General features: G+C 40.8%; 1 protein-coding gene across 1 annotated transcript; it reads right to left on the bottom strand.

The window, feature by feature from the left end:
• Positions 1-1,399: 1,399 nt before the first annotated feature.
• MFAP5 (microfibril associated protein 5) lies at positions 1,400-16,111 on the bottom strand. The gene is made up of 9 exons (XM_042780457.1): positions 16,054-16,111; positions 14,849-14,884; positions 11,166-11,210; positions 10,575-10,607; positions 9,276-9,311; positions 5,780-5,809; positions 4,992-5,079; positions 3,344-3,417; positions 1,400-1,512 (listed from the first exon to the last, which is right to left on the bottom strand). Exons 1-9 carry the CDS (start codon positions 16,109-16,111, stop codon positions 1,400-1,402), a joined length of 513 nt encoding a protein of 170 aa, XP_042636391.1.
• Between the last annotated feature and the right edge of the window lie 4,431 nt (positions 16,112-20,542).

A 20,542-nucleotide genomic window follows, 5' to 3' on the forward strand; every position in this document is an offset into this window, starting at 1 on the left:
TCAGCACCTCTAACCCATCAGCCACTCTGCAGGACAAACATGTGGCAGTCTGCTTCTATAGAGATTTACAGCCTTGGATACTCTGTGGGGCATTTCTACTCTGTCCTAAAGGATCACTATGAGTCAGAATCAACTCTGTGGCAATGGATTTGGTTTTGGTTTAATGAGGGAAAATGACTTTTCTGAGGCTACACGGTTACTGCTAGGGCTAGGATAATGTAGCATAATGTAAAGTAGCACGAAGAAGCAGCAACAGCTCAAGGAAACTCAGCTCAATGGTATGGTTTCCCATGAAGTTGTCTAATTTGCTTTGTGGAGGTGGGTGGGCCAACCCCAGGTACTACTATAAATGAGACCTAGTTTCCAATCCTGCCTTCAGATTGGACAACCTGCATGAAAAATTGGATAGGGAATCATTGGTCTAAGTTTATGATCTAGCTCCTCTCTTTAGCCCCTATCTCTCATTTTAGCAGAAGACAACATTTTGCTGGTGGTATTGTGTATTTCTTGGTTCTACTAGACAATTTTCTTGGACTACAAATATTACTGTGATCCTTTTCATAAATATCTCAGGCAAATGCTGGGACAAGACAATTCAGCAGAATAGTGAAAATAAGAGCAAAAAGGAACATGTAGTTGAGTGGGGAACTCTTGAAAAGGAAAATAAATGAAGTCCTGTGGCTAGTTAAAAGAGACAACTGTACCTTCTTTCACCCAATAATCTATCTCACATTGGTTATTAACCTAATGTTTATATTCCCCTGAAATTGTATATAGAATGTTTGTATATAAGCAACATGGTCATCATTTACCCACTATGACTATTATATTGGGAAGTAGAAAAACCATGCAATAATGTAGACTGTACTTTTAAGTACTGAAAAATGAGATAAATGTAATCAGTTTAGGTAAAAAAAAAGTGGAGACAAAAGCTGAACAAAGCAAAGGGATTGATTTAACTCTTTCATACCTGTAGGACATATAGTGCCCACCTACATTTTCTGCCCCTGAGGTTTAGTGGGAAGCTGCTGTCCCACTTTTAGTTTATGTTGCCATTCCTGGAGCCTGTGTAACTGCATGAATCTGAAGAAACAGGCCTCAGCCCACCAACCCCAGCACCAGAGACCCCATTGGAACATATATGTCCCCCTAATTACACCAAAATCCATATTACTTCAAAAAGTTTTTATCATTTCTGAAATGCCTTCCATTACTGAAAACACATGGTTTCAACAAAATATTCAAAGCAGAAAATAATTCAGTTTTGAAAGGGTTAACTAATACCAATACTAATGTCTCTGGGTTATCTGACTGATTATCTAGACAAGAAGGAATTCTGTTTTCCTAGAGTACTCCCTTCCTCCCACCCACACTTTATTTCTTCTTTCCTCTTCCTTGATCACAGACCATTGGGTCTCTGCAAATCTAAATTTTCACAAGGAGGGAGTCGGAAGTAGTTGGAGCGACGGAGTCGTCTTGGGGGCAGGCCAGCCATCTGTCGGCAAAGTTCATCTAGAAGAGAAAAAAGGATGAGATTGCAGGAAGATACCAAAAGCTCATGTTTTGAGGCAAAGAGAAGTCTTTGCAGTGTAGTGGTGTGAAAAAAATTGAAGAGAAACAAATTTGGGTTAGAACCCAAGTGCTGCCACTTACTAGAAAGTTGTCTGAAATTCACTATCCCATTCTGTAAAATAAGCAAAGTAATAAGCACAGTATTTGAAACATAGCAGGTGGTCAGTGACTGTTTCCTTTATACCCTAGCTTCCAATCCTTCTAATCATGGACCTATTAAATAGAAAAAATTAAATCCAATCATTCAGTACACAAAGTTTTACTTTGTGCAAATAACTAACTTTAGTAAGTCCCCTGAGACATTTGAAGTGCCTGTTGTTAGGTACTATTAGGTCAGTTTCTACTCATAGCAATCCTATATACAACAGAATGAAACACGGCCCAGTGTGTACCTTCCTCACAATCCTTGCCATGTTTGAGCCCATTGTTGCAGCCACTGTATCAATCCATTTTATTGAGGGACTCTCAATTTTACCAAGCATTATGTTTTTCTCTAGGGACAGGTCCCTCCTAATAACATATACAAAATACACGTGAAGAAGTCCCCCCCTCCTTGCTTCTAAGGAGCATTCTGGCTGTACTTCTTCCAAGGTGGATGTGTTCTTCTAGTCATTCTTCTGGCAGTCCATTGCATACAATATTCGTCACCAACACCATAATTCAAAGGCATCAATTCTTCTTTGGTCTTCCATATTCATTATCCAGCTTTCACATGCATTGAGGAGATTGAAAACAACATGGTTTTGGTCATGGGCTTATTCCTCAAAGTGATATCTTTGTGTTTTAACACTTTAAAGACACTTTTGCACCAGATTTGCCCACTGCCTGTCTGCAAATGTGGTTTGACTTCTTGACTGCTGCTTCCATGTTCATTGATGTGGATCCAAGAAAAATGAAATACTTGACAACTTGAATAATTTTTTTTTTTACATTTATCATGATGTTGTTTATTATGTCCAGTTGTGAAAGTGCCTCGAGTCCCAAATACTCATCCTCAATCTCAAGGGGCTTTTGCAGGTGGCTTGCCCAGAGCCAACTGGGGAAAGCGATAAGTTTCCTTCTCTGAAGTTAACTACAGCTCTTACTCAAGAGGTCAGTGCAAAGCGGACTGGTGAGTAAGAAGTGGCTGTGTCTGTGGTGCCTTCATTAACCACAGACATGGTTTGGGGCTGGTCATGGGGAAGGTGAGAAGTATCTTTGTTCCCACCATGCATGGTCTATCACCATATGCTTGGGCCTTTTGTTTTAATAGTCTTCTCTCCTACCTCTGAAATTTCACAATGCTTATTATGTCAATGAGTCTTGAAATTGGAGCATATTTACAGTGTGGCTAGTTTCTAAATGTCCAACATTTTTAATCTATAGGCCCTATACAAACCTTACTGCCTCCAAATTAGTGTTTGTTTGTTTTTCTTTTTCTTATTTAGAGTTATGAACATAGTTGCTGACTAGGAAAATCTACTATCTGTAACAACTTGCTTGTCCTCTTCGCCAGTGAGTGATCTTCAAAAGCAGCTGTATGTATAGGAAAGATTGGGAGTTAAAATCTAGTTGGAAAAGGATCTATGGTACTTTTCTTAGGTTATGCTTGTATCTTACATAGATTTTACATCGATTGTTTATTTTGAGCAAATGGAATAAAGGGGCTGGTGGAAACTAAGAGAATAGACTGAACCTCCTCTTGTTTGTCCTTGCTTCATAGTAGTAGATCAACTAACACAGTGTCTCTCATAACTGTCTCTCCCGAGTAAACCCCCTGACATCATCTTACCTTTCATAACTTCATGTTCCTTACAGACAAGACGGGAGCATATCTCATTATTGATGATGTACATACGCCGTAAGCTGCCACAGTCCCAAAGTCATAGTCAAGGAAAGAGATATAAAAGGCATTGAGAGGAAAAATTATTCTAGGTTTAGGATGCCTCTTTAATTCCTGTATTCCCCCACTGTTTTCTTCCCCCTCTCCCACAATCTAGATTTGGTTGACTATTTTGGACTTTTTTTTTTTTTTCTTTTTGGAGGAGTGTAGGGGATAGAATTGTGTAAATTACCATTCTTAGTGACAGTGCACATTTTCTGACCTAGAGGCGCTTAATATTCCTTCCTGCTATTTTGTACATAGTCCCTAAGGCATTTGACTGCTAACCAGAAGGCTGGCAGTTCAAACCCACCAGCTACTTCTCGGAAGGAAGATTGGGTAATCTACTTTCGTAGTGATACCGACGGAACCTAAGGAGGGGTTGCTATGAGTTAGATCTCACTCCACAGCAGTTAGTTTGGTTTGGGGTTTTTTCCCCCAACTATTTACTACCTTCATAGCTGTACCTTTTGCTTCAGCCTTTTTCTACCAGGTGATAAAATCAATCTAGCATTGTTTCCCTCACAACCCTCCTTTCTCCAACCTTCACTGTCATATGTCCTCTAATGTCTAGGCCTGTCAATCACCCTTATTCTCTGTACACCTCAACCCAGGTTCTAGCTGGCACCTTCAAGAATAGCAAGGAGAGCGGGCTTGGGACATAGTCGCAGGGGACATCAAGCTCAATTGGCATAACATACTATACAAAACATTGTTCCACCTACTACTTTGGCGAGTAGCGACTGGGACCTTAAAAGCTAGGAAGCTGCCATCTAGATGCAACAACGGGTCTCTCCTCGTCAAGAAGAAAGAAGAAAACCAAAATTAATGGAAACAATCAGTCCTAGCGACTGGTACACCATCCGATCTGCAACCTATACAACTATGAGACCAGAAGAACTAGATGGTGCCCAGCTACCACTGCCATCCACTTGGAAGGGATGTAGGAGATCCTGCATGAAGAGGGAGAACAATGTGGAACAAAACTCAAAATCATTTGGAGGCAAAAAAAAAAAAAAGAAGGTGGGGACTAGGTTTGCTGGTCCAATGGAGCCTGGTGTAACCACTGAGACTATGGCCCCTAGCTGCCCTTCAGGTCTGGAATTGAACCCACAACTGTGGTTTCCAGCCAAACAAAGTACAGGCATGTGAGTTAAACATTTACCTCAAGTAGACACACACCCTGGAGAGAACAATCATGGGAGAAGGAAGGGCTGCTTATGCACAGGGAGATAGCTCAGGGTGCAGAAGAGTATGAAGGGATGGACACTGGGAGGAGGTAACTATGGGGAGGAAGTGGGAGGGGAGCTGCTGCATTGTAAATTTTGGTCAATGACATGAGACAAAGTATATGTGAACTGCTGTGTGAAAAGTGAATTTACTCTGTAAATCTTCACCCAAATCCTAATAAGAAAAAAAAAAAAAAGAATAGCAAGGAGAGTTAGTTCAAAATTTTTGTTCTATCAAACACTGCAATTCCATAGCTGGCTCTCATTTAGTAGTTACTGACATGAAAACACCGTGGAAGATGCCCTGTGGCCATACTGGGATGCCGTACCTGGTGAGGCACAACTGATGAATACATTGCTTGACTGGGCGGTGCACAGAGTAGAGTCTTGTGCAAGGAAATTTCTCATCTCGGCACTCTGAAAAAGCCCAATACAAAAAATGAGGTGTATATAGGAGAGGCATAAACAATGAATTAAAGGGATAAGGACATTGAGATAGAGTGGGAGAAAATCCTGAGTCTTTATAGAGAATCATTGTAAATTGGGGCATGTCTTTTCTACTAAGCAAAGCAGAGCAAGAGGAATTTGGCTAAATTGAAATTTTAGGCATTTTCTGTACCTGGAAGCAAGGGTGTGATAAAATAATTTCTGAAGATCCTACTAGTAAAAAGTCCTTCTAGGATTATCCAGATGGCAATATGAAATACTACACTGAATTACTCATAATCCCATTCTGAAGAATAAGAATTTTCAGACAGGTCACTAATTCTCTGTTTCAGTAGTTTTCAACTCTAGCTGCATATCAGAATTATCAGTACATTAGGGGAAGCAATTTTAGCCCAACTGATTTCACTTCCCAACCCACTAAACATCAATTCCAAGGGTATTTCAAGAAAAAGTCTATTTCAGGACTATGCCATAGTGGTCCTATCTTTCTTCCTATGGCTTTTAGGCTTCATTTTTCATAAAGACAAGGGGGGAATGAGTGCACTAAAAATACTTTCTCAAAAAGAATTGGCAGTAAACTAGATGCACCAAGTACCCACAACAGAACAAGGACATAAGGGCACCAGGAAAGACAAAAATGAAACAAGAAAAAGACATGCAAGAGACATACCTGTGGTGGTATTTTTGTCATTGGGTGAGGCTGAAAAGCAGAAATTTTATTCAGTCATTACTAGTTCCAGAAGTGACTACCTCTGTATTGTCATTTTGCCTCATTTAGGACCTACTTTGGGTCTCTGTGAATAGAGAATAAAGATTGGATAACTCTTATAGCAATCTCTTAAAGAAAACCTGTGATGCCACAAAATTGAAGAGATTTAGGAGCTCGGGTGCGAAATCTGATACTGTCTTTCTTTCTATCCCAGAAACTTAAGAACCCTCTGTACACTTTATTGTTGACAAGTATCAAATTTAAAAAGAAAACAAGGCAGAGTCATATGCCCTGAAAGGCTTTATCCTAAGGCTAATGAGAGAAAGCTCTGGTAGCATAGTGTCTAAGGCACTTGACTTGCTAACCAGAAGGCTGGTGGTTCAAACCCACCAGCCACTCCTCGGAAGGAAGATGGGGCAATCTACTTCCGTAGTGATCTGCCTCGGAAACCCAAGGAGGGGTTGCTATGAGTCAGGTCCAACTCGACAGCACATAACAACAAGAAACTCCTCCTCAGGAGAGAAAACTTCTCTGTAAATTAGATACCTCATCAGGGTTGGTAAGGGATAGAGTCATACCATAGCCAAACGTAAGCTAATGGCAAGTTAAATATGGATCTAGTTCCCCAAATGGAGAACATGCCAAGGAATTAAGTGAGTACTTTGGCAATAGACAATCCAGGAGAGTTGCCATTGGAAGAGTTAGTAAGAGATAGGACACTAGGAAGTATGCTGGGTGTTCTCATCTGTTCCATAATTTTAATCACAAGTTTATATGCTGATAATCCCCAAATATATTTCTGGTCCAGATCTTTCACCTAAACTCCAGACCTAAACATTTTTCTTAGATTTTTCAAAGATCCTTAAATTTATCATTTCTCACACCGGATACACCAATTCAAGTTCATCTTTCCCTTCACCGAAAATCTGGACATTCTCTCAACAATTCCTTTCTCCTGATAGTCTATGCTCAAATCTCACTACCTCTTCCTGGATTCAGGCCATATTTTATTGGAACAGCTGCAATAGATTTTCACCAGTTTTCCTAGTCCCAGGCTTAAAAGAAACCTCAGTGCTATGGAGTTGGATCCAACTCATAGCAACCTCTCTTGGTTTTCCACATTGCCATTCAGAGTGATCTTTCCAGCGCACAAATCTGATTAGGATCACCTCCTGTACAAACGCTTTGCACTAGGCTTTCACTTCCGTCCTAACCCCATTTATTCTCTTCATCTGAAAATTTCTTCCCCTTCTGTTTACCTAAGGAGCTCTGATGGCGCCCTGGTGGTTAAAACATTCAGCTGCTAACAAAAGGTCAGTAGTTTGAAGCCACCAGCCATTCCACAGGAGAAAGATGACACTCTGCTTCTGTAAAAATTTATAGCCTTGGAAACCCCATGGGGCAGTTCTACTCTGTCCTATTATTTGCTTTGCATGGAAATCGACTCCATGGCAGTAGCTTTTGTTTGGCTTCTTTTATATCCCTGGCACCTACATACATAGTAGACTTTTAATAAATATTTGTTAAAATAATCTTATCTTTTATCTCCTCTTCTAGTTTCCACATCCCCCTACTTTAAAAAATTTGTTTTGTTTACATCAAAGTTTTGTTTAACAAATCTTAATGAGCAGTAGTGTATAGAGTACCTAATACAAGGAACTTATCTTGTAAGCCTGAATGCTCCCTCATAGTAAATATACACATATATACATAATAAGTACATACATACACATACAAACACATGCCTGCCTTCAAATATCTGGATATTTGAAGCTAAAACACCTGGCTTGAACTCTACAGATTTTCTATGTTAGTGTTTTTTTTGTTTGGTTTTGTTTTAACATTAGATTTCCATTCAACAATTTATATACATTTTGTTTTGTGACATTAGTTGCAACCCCTTCAATGTAACGGCATTTTTCCCACTTCCTCCCTGGATTCCTTATAACCATTCATCCTTTCCTGCCCATTTCTGCCTTCTGAGCTTTGTTTTTGGGTAAATGCTTCCATTTTGGTCTCCTATATTTGCTTGTTCTGAGGAAGGCATATTGTTTATAGATCTATATTGTTTGACTGAAAGGTGATTCCTAGAAGGGGGTTCAATTCCAGGTTCGAAGGGTGTCTAAAGGCCATAGTCTCGGGAGTTCCCCAAGTCTCTATCAGACAACTAAGTCTGGTCATTTTTTTTATAGTTTGAATTTTGTCCTACATTTTTCTCCCACTCTATCCAGAACCTTCCATTGTGATCCCAAACACAGTAGTCAGTAGTCGGGCACCATCTAGTTTTTGTCTCAGGGTGTGGTTTGCTTGGTCCATTAGTCCTTTGGACAAATTATTTGAGTCTTTGATTTTCTTCACTCTTCTCTGCTCCCAATGAGGAGAGACCAACATTTTTATCTTAGATCGCTGCTCACACGCTTTTAAGACCTAAGTTGCTACTCACCAAAGTAGGCTGTAGAACATTGTCCTTGTGGACTATGTTATGCCAATTGATCTTAGTGTCCCCTAAGACTATAATCCTAAACCCCCAAGCCCAGTGACTGGTTATGGCTAAGAAGTTTTTATAACATTGCCCCTTGTATGCTCTACTACATACATGGATACTTTGCAGCACATACAAATACATGTGTAGAAATATCCTCTGCCAAACCTATACATATTTGTGAGTATACTCCCATGTGCCAGGTTTAACTATGTATCCACTTGTAGATTGTTGTTTGTTATTACTATAGGATTTTATATCTAATGGTATTTATCTTGGTTGCCTTTTACTCTTGTGCACCTCCCATCTCTTCCTTTGCCTCCCTACTGTACATTGCTTTTCCCTTACTGTACATTGCTTTTCCTTTCACAGAAGTTAATACATTCTACTCTCTAGTTAGTGATTTTCCCTCCCTCTCCCTCATACCTGGTAACCATCAAAAAATGTTCCTTTCTGTGTGTAATTTTTTTTTTTTTTACTTTTTATAAGGCACCCCCAACTTTTTCCTTGTTTTTTTTTTTTTTCCATAGATGTTCCAAAGAGTTTTCCTATGTACCAAGCTTTATATTGCTTTTATACCTCTGAATTTGCTATTCCCTCCGGCTAGAATGCCTATCCTCTCCCTGGATGTCTACCTTACTTCAATTCTTCTTTCAAGATTCAATTCAAGCATTACTTCTAGTAATTTTTCTTTTATCTTCCCAAACACGAATTTGTCTCCCCTTCACTCCACCCAAAATCTTAGAATGTTTGACAGAAAGAGTATGTCTTAGTATTTTCAAACACCCAGCATAGTTCCTGCATTTAGGGGCTCAAAATGTGTATCGATTTGAATTAAAATATAGAAAAAATGTGTTACATATACTGCAATCCTGTTTATTTAGGATCTATCACCAACTGCACTGCCTTCCATATGGGCTCTGGGGAAAGCCCAGAATGGCCCTGGTGGCCCTAGGATCCCAGATCTGAACTCACCCAGTTCATGTGTAGAAGGCTCCATATCAGCCAGAACTGAAAAGGCACAAAATAGCAGGTGTGAGGAGGGCTTTGAATTGACAAGGGGTAAGAGGCAGAAAAGGAAAAGGTGGAATGGAGATATTAAGCAAGGGGTAAGGCTATGAGTAGTTTTGTGTGTTACGTCAAAGGAAGCAAAATTAATTGAAGTAATGGTGACGAAAAGTAAGGGTCGACGAAAGAGGGGGAGGCCTTCAAGGAGATGGATTGATACGGTGGCTGCGATGATGGGCTCAAGTATAGCAGGAATTGTGGGGCTGGCGCGGGATCGGGCAGTGTTTCGTTCTGCTGTGCATGGGGTCGCTATGAGTCGGAAACGACTCGACGGCACTTAACAACAACAATGGTAAATATTTATTTATGGAAAAAAATACTTATTCATGGAAAAATATTGGTTCTATTGACAATTTTGGAAGTCAATAGGAGCAATATTTTTCCATAAATATTCACAATTATTTTAATTAATTTTACTCCTTTTGACATAGCACACAAACCTAGCTGTAGCTTTGACCCTTGCCCTAATATCCATAAGGAGTTCTGATGGTGCGGTGCCTAAGGCATTTGACTGCTAACCAGAAGGCTGGTGGTTCAAACCCATCAGCCACTCTGCAGAAAGAAGATACACCTCAGAAACCCAGCGGGGGTCACTATGAGTCAGAATCAACTCAATGGTAGTGAGTTTGGTTTTGGTTTTTATATTACCCATGGAGCTCTGGTAGCATAGTGCCTAAGGCACTTGACTGCTAACCAGAAGGCTGGCGGTTCAAACCCACCAGCCACTCCTCAGAAGGAAGGTTGGGCAATCCTACTTCCGTAGTGATACTGCCTCAGAAACCCAAGGAGGGGTCGCTATGAGTCCAGGCCGACTCGATGGCACATAACAACAACAACAACATGGTGACATAGTGATTAAAGCATTCGGCTGCTAAGCAAAAGATCAGCAGTACAAACCCACCAGTTTCTCCATGGGAGAAAGATGAGACATTTGATTTACAGCCTGTGGGGCAGTTTTATTCTGTCCTGTCCCTATGAGTAGGAATTGACTCGATAGCAGTGGCTTTTTTTGGTTTTGTATTATCCATGCCCTAATCCATTTTATTTCCTCTTCTTAGAGGATTAGAAGGTCTCTCTTTCCTTTTATTCCAATGAATGTGAACAACACTCCCATAAACCCTTTGTCACTTTCCCAGAGATATAAATGTAGGCTTAATTTCAGAGCTGAAATCAACAAGAATCATTCAGAAATGTGATAAAACTCACCTGTTTCATCTGTGGCAGGATCATTTACCAGATCTGCAAAGAATGGAAAAAAAAAAAAATGTAGATAGGAAAAATAACGAAAGGAAGCAAGATAAAGAGATGGTGACCCAAAAGGGGATAAGGAAAATTTAAGTGAAAGAATGTGGACTCTGGTTTCAATTCCTGGCCAATGCATCTCTTATGTAGCCACCACCCACTTGTCAATGGAGGATTACATGTTGTGATATGATGACCAGGTTTCAGTAGAGCTTCCAGACTAGCACAAACTAGGAAGAAAGGCCTGATTTTTTTTTTGCCAATCTGCCAATGAAAACCCTAAGAGTCACAACAATCCGATCCCCGGTCTGATCATAGGGATGGTGCAAGACCCGGCGGCCTTTCAATCCATTGTGCATGGGTGGCCATGGTTTAAAGCCTGACTCAAAGGCAACTAACAACATCACAGAAAGAAATGGAAGAGATAATAAAGTTTGGCATGTTTCCAGAGTTCATGTGTGAACTTAGACTGCCCACTATTCTCTTCTAGTTTTTATTTTTCTTTGCATTGATGTCATCCTTCTATCCCCAATTTAGGAAAACAAAATAGCTTACTTGGATCTTCTGTGAATGATTCTTGAGTCACTGGAGTCACATCATCTGAAAACAGTATCAGAAAACATTTTCTGAGCATTCCCTGTCCTTCTCTCACCCTTGCACTCCCAGTCAGTGAAATTGTCTAGCATAATACCCAACACATAGCAGGTAGCCCACAATTGTTCTTCCTTCTTGGCTTCTCCAATCTAAGTTCTTTCCCCTGTAACACAAACACTCTACTTTCCTATTTCTATGATGATACTCATACATTCTTAGCCTAGAATACCCTTTTTCTTTGTCTGCCTGATCTAGAGGAATGAGTGAACTACATGCCCATCTGGCGGACATCCCCTTTCTCAATTTGATTAAGCTTTAGACTGCAGGAATGCAAGGCTGTATTCTCTAGTGAGAGTCTGGAAATCAGTTGTGATGTTCTTTATACTATTGGAACTGGTTTGATATACATATATTGTTAGTTATACATATAGCTTATTTGGAGTTACTATGTGCTAGGTATTGTTTAAAACACTTAAATATATTAATTTATTTAATCCTCAAAAACAAACAAACAGATGTCTTTGAGTCAATTCTGATTCGTGAAGACCCTAAGAGTGTCAGAGTAAAACTGCTTCATGAGGTTTTCAAGGCTGCAATCTTTCAGAAGCAGACCACCAGGCCTTTCTTCTAAGGTGCTTCTGAGTGGGCTTGAACAGCTAAACTTTTAGTTAGTAGGTAAGCACATAACTGTTTGAATCATCCAGGGACTCCTTTAATCCTCGTTTTTGCAGATGGTAGAATAGCACCAGGAAGACAGATCATTCATCCAAGGTCATATAAAAAAAAAAACACTGCTGATGAGTCCGATCTAACTCATAGCTACCCCTCCTTGGGTTTCCTAGCCAGTATCACTACAGAAGTAGATCGCCCAACCTTCCTTCAAAGGAGTGGCTGGTGCGTTTGAACTGCCAGCCTTCTGGTAGTGATGACCTTTTTGCAACCCTTATTTAAGATGAAAATTGTCTATACAAAAGACATGTTGATTTTGATATTTCTAATTTTGATATTATGGAATATGAATATACCAATAGGCTTATATACAAAGAGTTTACCAAGAGTGGTGTTGATCAGAAACCATCATTTTCTGATATTCAGTGAGAGGTATGGGGAAGGGGAGGGGAAATGCTCATATTGGGGAAGAATTGTCTTGGCAGTTGGTCACTGAAAAGTAAAGTCAGGGAAAAAAGAAACAAAAAGGTCCAGATCTTAAGATGAAATCTACTAGCATAAACAAAGAAAATGGTATCTGAAACTGTAAATACCAGCACTTGCTAAAAAAATAATTGTCTCTACTTTAAAGGAAAACAACAAAGCAGTTTTTACATACAAATATATAGCAAATCTTTAATCTGCAATTATCCTCCAATGTAGACTGTTTAAATTTTCCCCACTAGGTGTCAGCAAATTCACATATGGTAGTTTGCTTTGATTCATTCTTTGGGTAAAATTTTAGCTTCTAAATGTCACATTTAAATCCCATGAGAATAAACATTTTTATAAAGTGTATTAGAGTTATTGATAAATGTAAGAAAAGTGAAAATGTAAATACAGCATTTCATAGAAGTTTCTCCTACTTACTTCACTCTTGGTAGTTTCACATGGAAATTCATCAGATCTAACCAACCAGTCTCTTAACCTTCTGTATAAGTTGTTTCTTTCAGAACAAATTTTAGTAAAAGGAATTCAATCCTCTTCCAATCCCACTGAATATTCGAAAAACCACTGACCTGAACTGTTTCAGAGGGGAGTGGAGGCTCTATAGGGTGTAGCCTAGCCCTGCCCGGTTTCCCTTCCTCTAGAAGCCTAGTCACATTCCAGCCTAGCCATTCACAGAATCAGTGGGGTGAAGCAACACAGAGGGCTTGAGATTGTGTCTGAGCTGGCTCCTCAGTATTTCAAGGCAAAGCACTGCGTTTCTGCATGTGCCTCAGTTTGCCCACTTTTCTCAAGGGCTACCACCATATAAATACTTTATCTAGGATTCATGAATGTCCTCTGAAAAGGTATCTTAAGAAAATATTTTCATCATTTTTATTAGAAAGCATCCCAAAGTCTTAAAACAGGACTAGATCACGACCAGCCAAAAGATGATTTTTAGTTATGCAAAGTGCTGAAATCTGATCTAGGCTCAGAAACTCAGACAGACATCCTTACCAACAACAGGAAGGAAAGGTTTTTATTTCTATATTTTCAGCTTCCATACCAGCACCCACAGTGAGAAGTATGTGTTATATTGTATTCCAGGATGTTGTTGGTTGCCATCAAATTCAATTCTGACTCATTGTAACCTCTTATGTACAGAGTAGAACTGTGCTCCACAGGCTTTTCAAGGCTGTGACCTTTTGGAAGTAGATGGTCAGGACTGTCTTCTGAGGCACCCCGGGTGGGTTTGAACTGCCAACCTTTCAGCTACTAGTCAAGCACTTACTTTACTATTGTAATACAAGGAGCTCTGGTAGCATAATGCCTAAGGCACTTGACTGCTAACCAGAAGGCTGGCGGTTCAAACCCACCAGCCACTCCTCGGAAGGAAGATGGGGCAATCTACTTCCGTAGTGATACTGCCTCGGAAACCCAAGGAGGGGTCGCTATGAGTCGGATCCGACTCCACGGCAGTGAGTTTGGTTTTATTGCAATACAGTATTGCAATGCAGGAACCCTGGTGGCATTTCACTGATAACCAGAAGGCTGGCAGTTCAAATCCACCAGCCACTCTGTGGAAGGAAGATGGAGTGATCTACTTCCATAAAGATTTACCACCTCAGAATCCCAGTAAGGGTCACTATGAGTCAGAATCAACTTGATGGCAGTGAGCTTGGTTTTGGTTTATTGCAATGTACTCTGATCTTTTTATTTTAATCTATTCTAATTCATTAGAAAACATTATTTGTGACTTAATAATTGCCTATATGACCCATTAACAGATTGCATACCACAGTGGTCTGTCCTCAAACACTGATTGGTTGAGAAAAGCAGGAGTTAAGTAATGATTATGGTGAATGCCTTGGAGCAGGGTGGAGCTGTTGATCAGAGTTTCCTTTATCAAGTGGTACTTTGAGAGCCAAAACTGTGCAGTTGTGTCAGTTTCACTGTCGTATTGAGGTGACTTCTTACACTGCCTTTCTGTTTTATTTTCTCAGCTGCTATATGGATAGACAAATTCATTCTGTAGGGATTAGGGAGAATTTTCTGATTGAGATAAGAGATGTATAGAGGGTGAGTGGAAACAAGAGATGGGCATAAAGGAAGGTCTTGGAAAAGGTATTTCAGTGGTACATTTTTTTAAAAAAAGGTTTCATGAATTGATTGGTGAAAACAGTCAAGCGCTCGACAACTTGCCTAAAGGTTGGCAGTTTGAACACACCCAGAGACACCTTGGAATAAAGACCTAGTCATCTGCTTCTGAAAGGTCACAGCCTTGCAAAACCTGAGTGCAGTTCTCTATGCACAAGGGGTCACCATGAGTCAGAACTGACTGGATAGCAACTAACAAAAACAGGGCTGTGGAAACTGGTGAAGTAAATCCCACTTCCCACATGTTGACAATGTATCTCCGTTCTAGCCCAGATTCTTTAATTCTGACCTTTCACCCACATTATCCTGATAAGAACCCCAAGAGGGCCCAGATCCAATGGTTTGCTTACCTCCTCGCTGACCATTGACACCTGGGGTTATCCATTCTGTACCAAAGGAAACAGAAAAGGGATGTGAGTTACTCCACATCTCTATTTCATAACTCTTTAATGAGATGAACCAGAAAATGGTGGAGAAATGGTTTAATTTTCTCTTTCTGTGTTCATACTCCTATATAGGTCAATACAAAATTACTCCGACCATTAGTGTTCCACACTAACCTGATTAGAAAACACTCACAAAAGAGGAAAAGTTCCGAGAACAAAGCCTGCTCTGCTCTGCCTTGACCCAGATTCCCTCTTGCCCTAATTTCTGACCAGGAGTGAGGTCCCATCACATAGAAAGGGCCCACAGCCATTCTCGTGTGTACAGTGCTGCTATCTTCACATTCTTCCAACTCTCTGAACAAGGCAGTGGAGTTATTTTCTTACAGTCTATGTCTGGCAGAATAAGAAAAAAAAAATTAAGATATCTTTAAAGTCTGAAGTTTACGTTCTGTGTCCAATCTTCTAACTAGTTTCTGTGAAATCTGTAAAGATCAATTTTCTTTTGCATGTAGCTGTGTCATATATAGTTTGTATGTGAATATATATGTGTGTATGCTGGCATAGTGGCTAAGGCACTTGACTGCTCACCAGATGGCTGGCGGTTCAAATCCATCAGCCACTCCTCGGAAGGAAGGTTGGGCAATCCTACTTCCGTAGTGATACTGCCTCGGAAACCCAAGGAGGGGTTGCTATGAGTCAGGGCTGACTCGACGGCACATAACAACAATAACAACACGCTGGCACAAGTGTTTATGTGTTACCGTATATTTACCCATTGTTTTCCTTCAGAGTTTAAAGTTGGTCCCATTTCTTACTTGGTTGTCTATATGTTCATGTATACATTTGTTTACTTAACACATTTATGTGTGTGACTCGCCATTGGTTAACATGCATTTGTGTGCATCTTAATTTCCTTTTAGTTTCATAACTCTCAGGATACCTTTTTCCAAGTCTGAGGTCATCTATTCACATTCCTGCCCTTTCTCCTTTGACAAAAAATCTGTTCTTTTCTCTGATAGCAATTGTACACCCCAATGGCAAGCATCTCCCTTTCTGTTCCTCACCAATCTATATTCTTTCATCTCTCTCTCCAACACATCCACCTCCAAATTCACGTGTAGCTGAAGAGTCAGCATTTGGGGTAGAAAAGAATAAAGACAGGGACTCACCGGAGGGGATGATGAGCACAGTGAGAAACAGCAGTATCTTGGGTTTCAAGAGCAGCATATCTGGTACGGGAGGTGAGGAGAGGAGAGTGTAAGACTTAGGGACATACTGGCATTTCACTTCCAAGAATATACTAGGGCCCTCCCTTTGTTTCCAAGGAGTTCTCTTGGGTTCCTCTTATGATTCAAGCTCTTTTTCTCTTTCTTCTCTCATCCAACATTTATTTCTTTCTTAAATTCTATTCTTTGGCAACCTGCCATTATTTTCACTCTTGTTACTCTTCTATCAAATCAGGAAGTTTTATATTGTATTTTATATTCTAAATGGTCCATACTTACCCCTACCTCATGGTGTTTTTCATCTAGAGTCTAATCCTACTCTACCTTTTTATCTGTAGCTTTTTATTATATTCTGCTCTTGGTGTCTTCTCTCATTTGAATTGCATGGATAATTTTTTTTTCAGGGTGGGGGGAGTCCTACTAAATTCAAATCAGTGACATTCACCATTAACCCTTTCCCAACACACATACACATCCACCCTCCACCTATAGCATTTTGAGATCTTCTGCCCCTCTTGGTGTCCTCATTTTAATTCCACGGATAATTGGAAGGGGTCTGTTCAGTTCTAATTTCATTGACATTGCCCCTTTCCCATACCTCCCCTCTCCCAGCTCCACACACACTCTATTTATTTGGAATTTTAAACAAACAACTCACTGTTCGCGGTGCTCTGCTCTTTCCACCGAGTTCTTTGGCTGCTGAATATGTCTCTCTCCTTCTCGCACTATTCCTACTTTGGCTGGAGAATAAGATGAACAGGGCCACTCCCTAGAGCAGACTTCAAATTTGGCCTAATCTGAAACAGTGAGGGAGAGAAAGAAAGCCAGACAAGAAAAGTAGAATGCAGTGTTACAATGAGGATGGAATGAGAAGGAGGATAGGGATTTTGCAGTTGCTCACACCCTCATTCCAAAGGTTATGACCACACTGGTGAGTGATAGAAGGGTTGGCCCAAGATCATGTATGTCTTTCTGCAATCAGCCCGTTTTCCCTCTCAATCTGGCCCCAGCTGCCTCTGCTTTCCTTTGGTTCCTTCTTCCCTAAGTAGTTCCACCTCATCCTTAGCATTTACTGCACATCACAAGCCTGTTTCTACCTCAGCAAGAATCACTTCTCCATCTTCCTTTCTCACGTTTTTTCAACACTCATCTCTTCAACATCAACATATTCCTTTGTATCCCTATATAACGCCTCTTTGCCTCCTTTTTGACCCACTCTTTTTCTGACTCATTTTGTGTCCAAGCAGACACAGACAGGACATGAATTTTTTCCAACAGCAGGGCTGGCCATCTCAAGGTTAGAGGGGAAAAATAAGGGACATAGAATCCTCACAGACCTTTTAAATGTGGAGGAGCTCCATAAGAGGAGATGTCAGCCTTATTCTGGCTTTGGTCTTTGTTCAAGCGTCTGCTGTGCAACTTGGTTTTAGGTATTTGAAAGACAATTTGCTATCGGAAGCCCCAAGAAAACTGGGAGCCAAGTTTATCCTGTTTGCCTTATTTTTCGCCACTTATTTCCTCAGATCATGTAATATGTAGATAACACTTTCTGTGATCCAGAATTTGTGTTGTTCTTATTCGTAGAGTCCCTAGGGGTTAGACCACTACAACATCCCACCTTTGGAAGGAGTCACTTGAATTACAGAGACTCTCAAGATTGAGGAATGGTTGGTTTTATATTCAATACTCACTGCCATTGTGTCAATTCTGACTCACAACGACCCTTTGGGACAGAGGGGAGCTACCCCACCGGATTTCCAAGGCTGTAAATCTTTAGAGAAGCAGACTGCTTCATCTTTCTCCTGCAGAGGTCTGGTGAGTTCAAAGCACTGACCCTTTGGTTAGCAGCTGAGCACTTTAACCACTACTCCACTGGAGCACCTTTTACATTCAATAAAAGGGCATAAATTTCAAGTTATCTGTTAGTTCCTTTGTCTACATTGTGTTTCTCTGATGAGCTAAATTAGAGTACTGGTAGACTTGGATCCTGGATGGCACAGGCAGTTTGTGATTGGCTATAACCTATAATTTGGCAGTTCAAACCAACCCAGTGTCTCTGCGGAAGAAAAGCCTGGCAAACTCCTTCCATAAAGATTACAGCCAAGAAAACACTATGGAGTAGTTACACTTTTTAACACATGGTAGCATTCTGTAACACATGGACTCAGTATGAATTGGGAGTTGACTTGATGACAGCTAACAACAAGTACACAGAGAGAGCAGATAGTATTAATAGATCATAGACTAGATGGAAGAAAAGAAGGGAAAAAGAAAGAAAGCAAAGAAGAACGCAAGCAGGCTGTCTAGTTGGGAGGAAAGGATAGCAATGAACATAGAAGTAAGCAAATAATACTACAGAAACAGATCTGGTCCCTCCTAGGGAACCATAAGAGCCCCATCTCTGAGAGACATGGATTCTGGTTACTCCCTAGAAAAAAGCTGAATACAAAACCCAGGTCTTCTTGATGTGTCTAGCCCAGAACTTGCTCTTCTCCCATCTGCTGCACTGTGAGAGGGCACAGACTGGAAAACAGATGTGATTCTAGTCTGGAGAGAGTCAGGGAAAGAAAAGACAAGGAATTGGGGGTGGGAGAAGGGAAAAAAAAAAAAAAAGCAGATGCATAGCAGACTTAAAACAGGACGTAGAGCCTAGAGCAACAATCATGTTTTCCATGAAGCTCAGACAGATGGAGAAACTGAACTCAGGCCAATCATTTGGCAGGGAGAACAATGACCTCAACTGTGCTGGCCTAGCAAGAGACTAGGAAAGCCTCCCCTGGCAGTAGGAGGGGGCACTCTCCTGGGGTCATAGGAGGGAGTTTGAAGTTAGGGCAATGAAAATAGGAACAAAATGTTCAGAGAAAGGCAGAAGGAGAGGGTGGGCAGGGAGTAGCACCTTAGAATAGGAGATGGAGCAAGTCAGGAATGGGCAAAAGAGTATAAACAACCATGTATTGTATTGGGCATCAATGCACTCTCAAGAATATAGTTTGTTTCAAGGTGTTAACGAACGAACAAACTCACTGCGGTCGAATCAGTTCCAACTCATAGCGACCCCTCTTTGGGTTTCCGAGGCCCACTACGGAAGTAGATTGTCCAACCTTCCTTCCGAGGAGTGGCTGGTGGGTTTGAACCGCCAGCCTTCTGGTGAGCAGTCAAGTGCCTTAGGTACTATGCTACCAGAGCTCCCTTTGTTGTTGTTGTTGTTGATTGCCGTCGAGTCGGCCCAACTCATAGCAACCCCTCCTTGGGTTTCCGAGGCAGTATCACTACGGAAATAGGATTGCCCAACCTTCCTTCCGAGGAGTGGCTGGTGGGTTTGAACCGCCAGCCTTCTGGTGAGCAGTCAAGTGCCTTAGGTACTATGCTACCAGTGACCCTATATGATAGGGTAGGGTTTTCTAGATAGTAATCTTTACAGGTTGTAATCTTCAGAGCTGCTAGTTAGAACTGCAAACCTCTTGGTTAGCAGCAGATCATTAACCATGGTGCCACCAAGGCTTCTTGTTGAAAGGTAGTTTAGTTATTTTTTTCTTCATAGCAACTATAGAACTGTTCCCCATTTTTTTTCCTCATCTCCATGACTTAGGCATAGTCCCTAGGCATGAGATCCTCAGATTTTATGAGCCTCTGCTCTATTATACCATCAATTTATCGTCTTTTAATTGCATCAAGTCAAAATCAGCACCGATAGAACAAATACAATCCATGATTTTCTGAGGTTTCTCTGACACTGAGGAAGAATTCTCTGGGCAGTAGCCCATACTTCCAGTCTACTCTTGCCAGATCTCTTATGGTTAAAGAACACATTCTGCAAAAGAAAAGTTCACCATGGCATTGCCTGGCAGGTGGAGAAATGACTTAATAAAGGCAATGTACGTTTGGGTGACCTAGGAAAATTTTAGCTTTCTATAAGATCTCTCATCAGTGGAAGATGGGTAAAGTACAAAGAAAGAGGAAGGAGACAGAGACGCGAGACAGCAGGCTGGCTTTTTTCATCTGTTTATTGGCCTGTAACGAGTACACCCATTAGTTGAAGGCCTCTGGGCAAATGTACAGAAATGTTATTACTACAGACCAATCCAACTAAATTAAATCCAGGGGCTAAACACCAAAAAATTCCCATAAAAGGAAGGAAAGGAAGGGAGGAGGAAGGCTAAATGAGGTGGGGAGAGAGGAAGGAAGAGGGAGCGGTGTGTGTAAAGGAATGAAGCAATGAAATAGCAACAGCCAAACTCAAGATGGAGTTGCTGCAGGCCTTAGGAGCCAGCAGACATATGTCCTCAAAAAACTTAGATTAGGAAAAACTTCCTGCTTCCTATTAACCTCCACCTGCTATATAATACACTGCTGTCCCTCTAACCTGGAATATTCTTTTCCCTATTCTCCAATGAATAAATTCTTAAATGTCCTTCAAGACCCAGCTTAGATG

This window comes from Orycteropus afer, unplaced genomic scaffold (assembly GCF_000298275.1).
Source record: "Orycteropus afer afer isolate SDZICR_OR568_19922 unplaced genomic scaffold, OryAfe1.0 scaffold00040, whole genome shotgun sequence".
Taxonomy (NCBI): Eukaryota; Metazoa; Chordata; class Mammalia; order Tubulidentata; family Orycteropodidae; genus Orycteropus; species Orycteropus afer.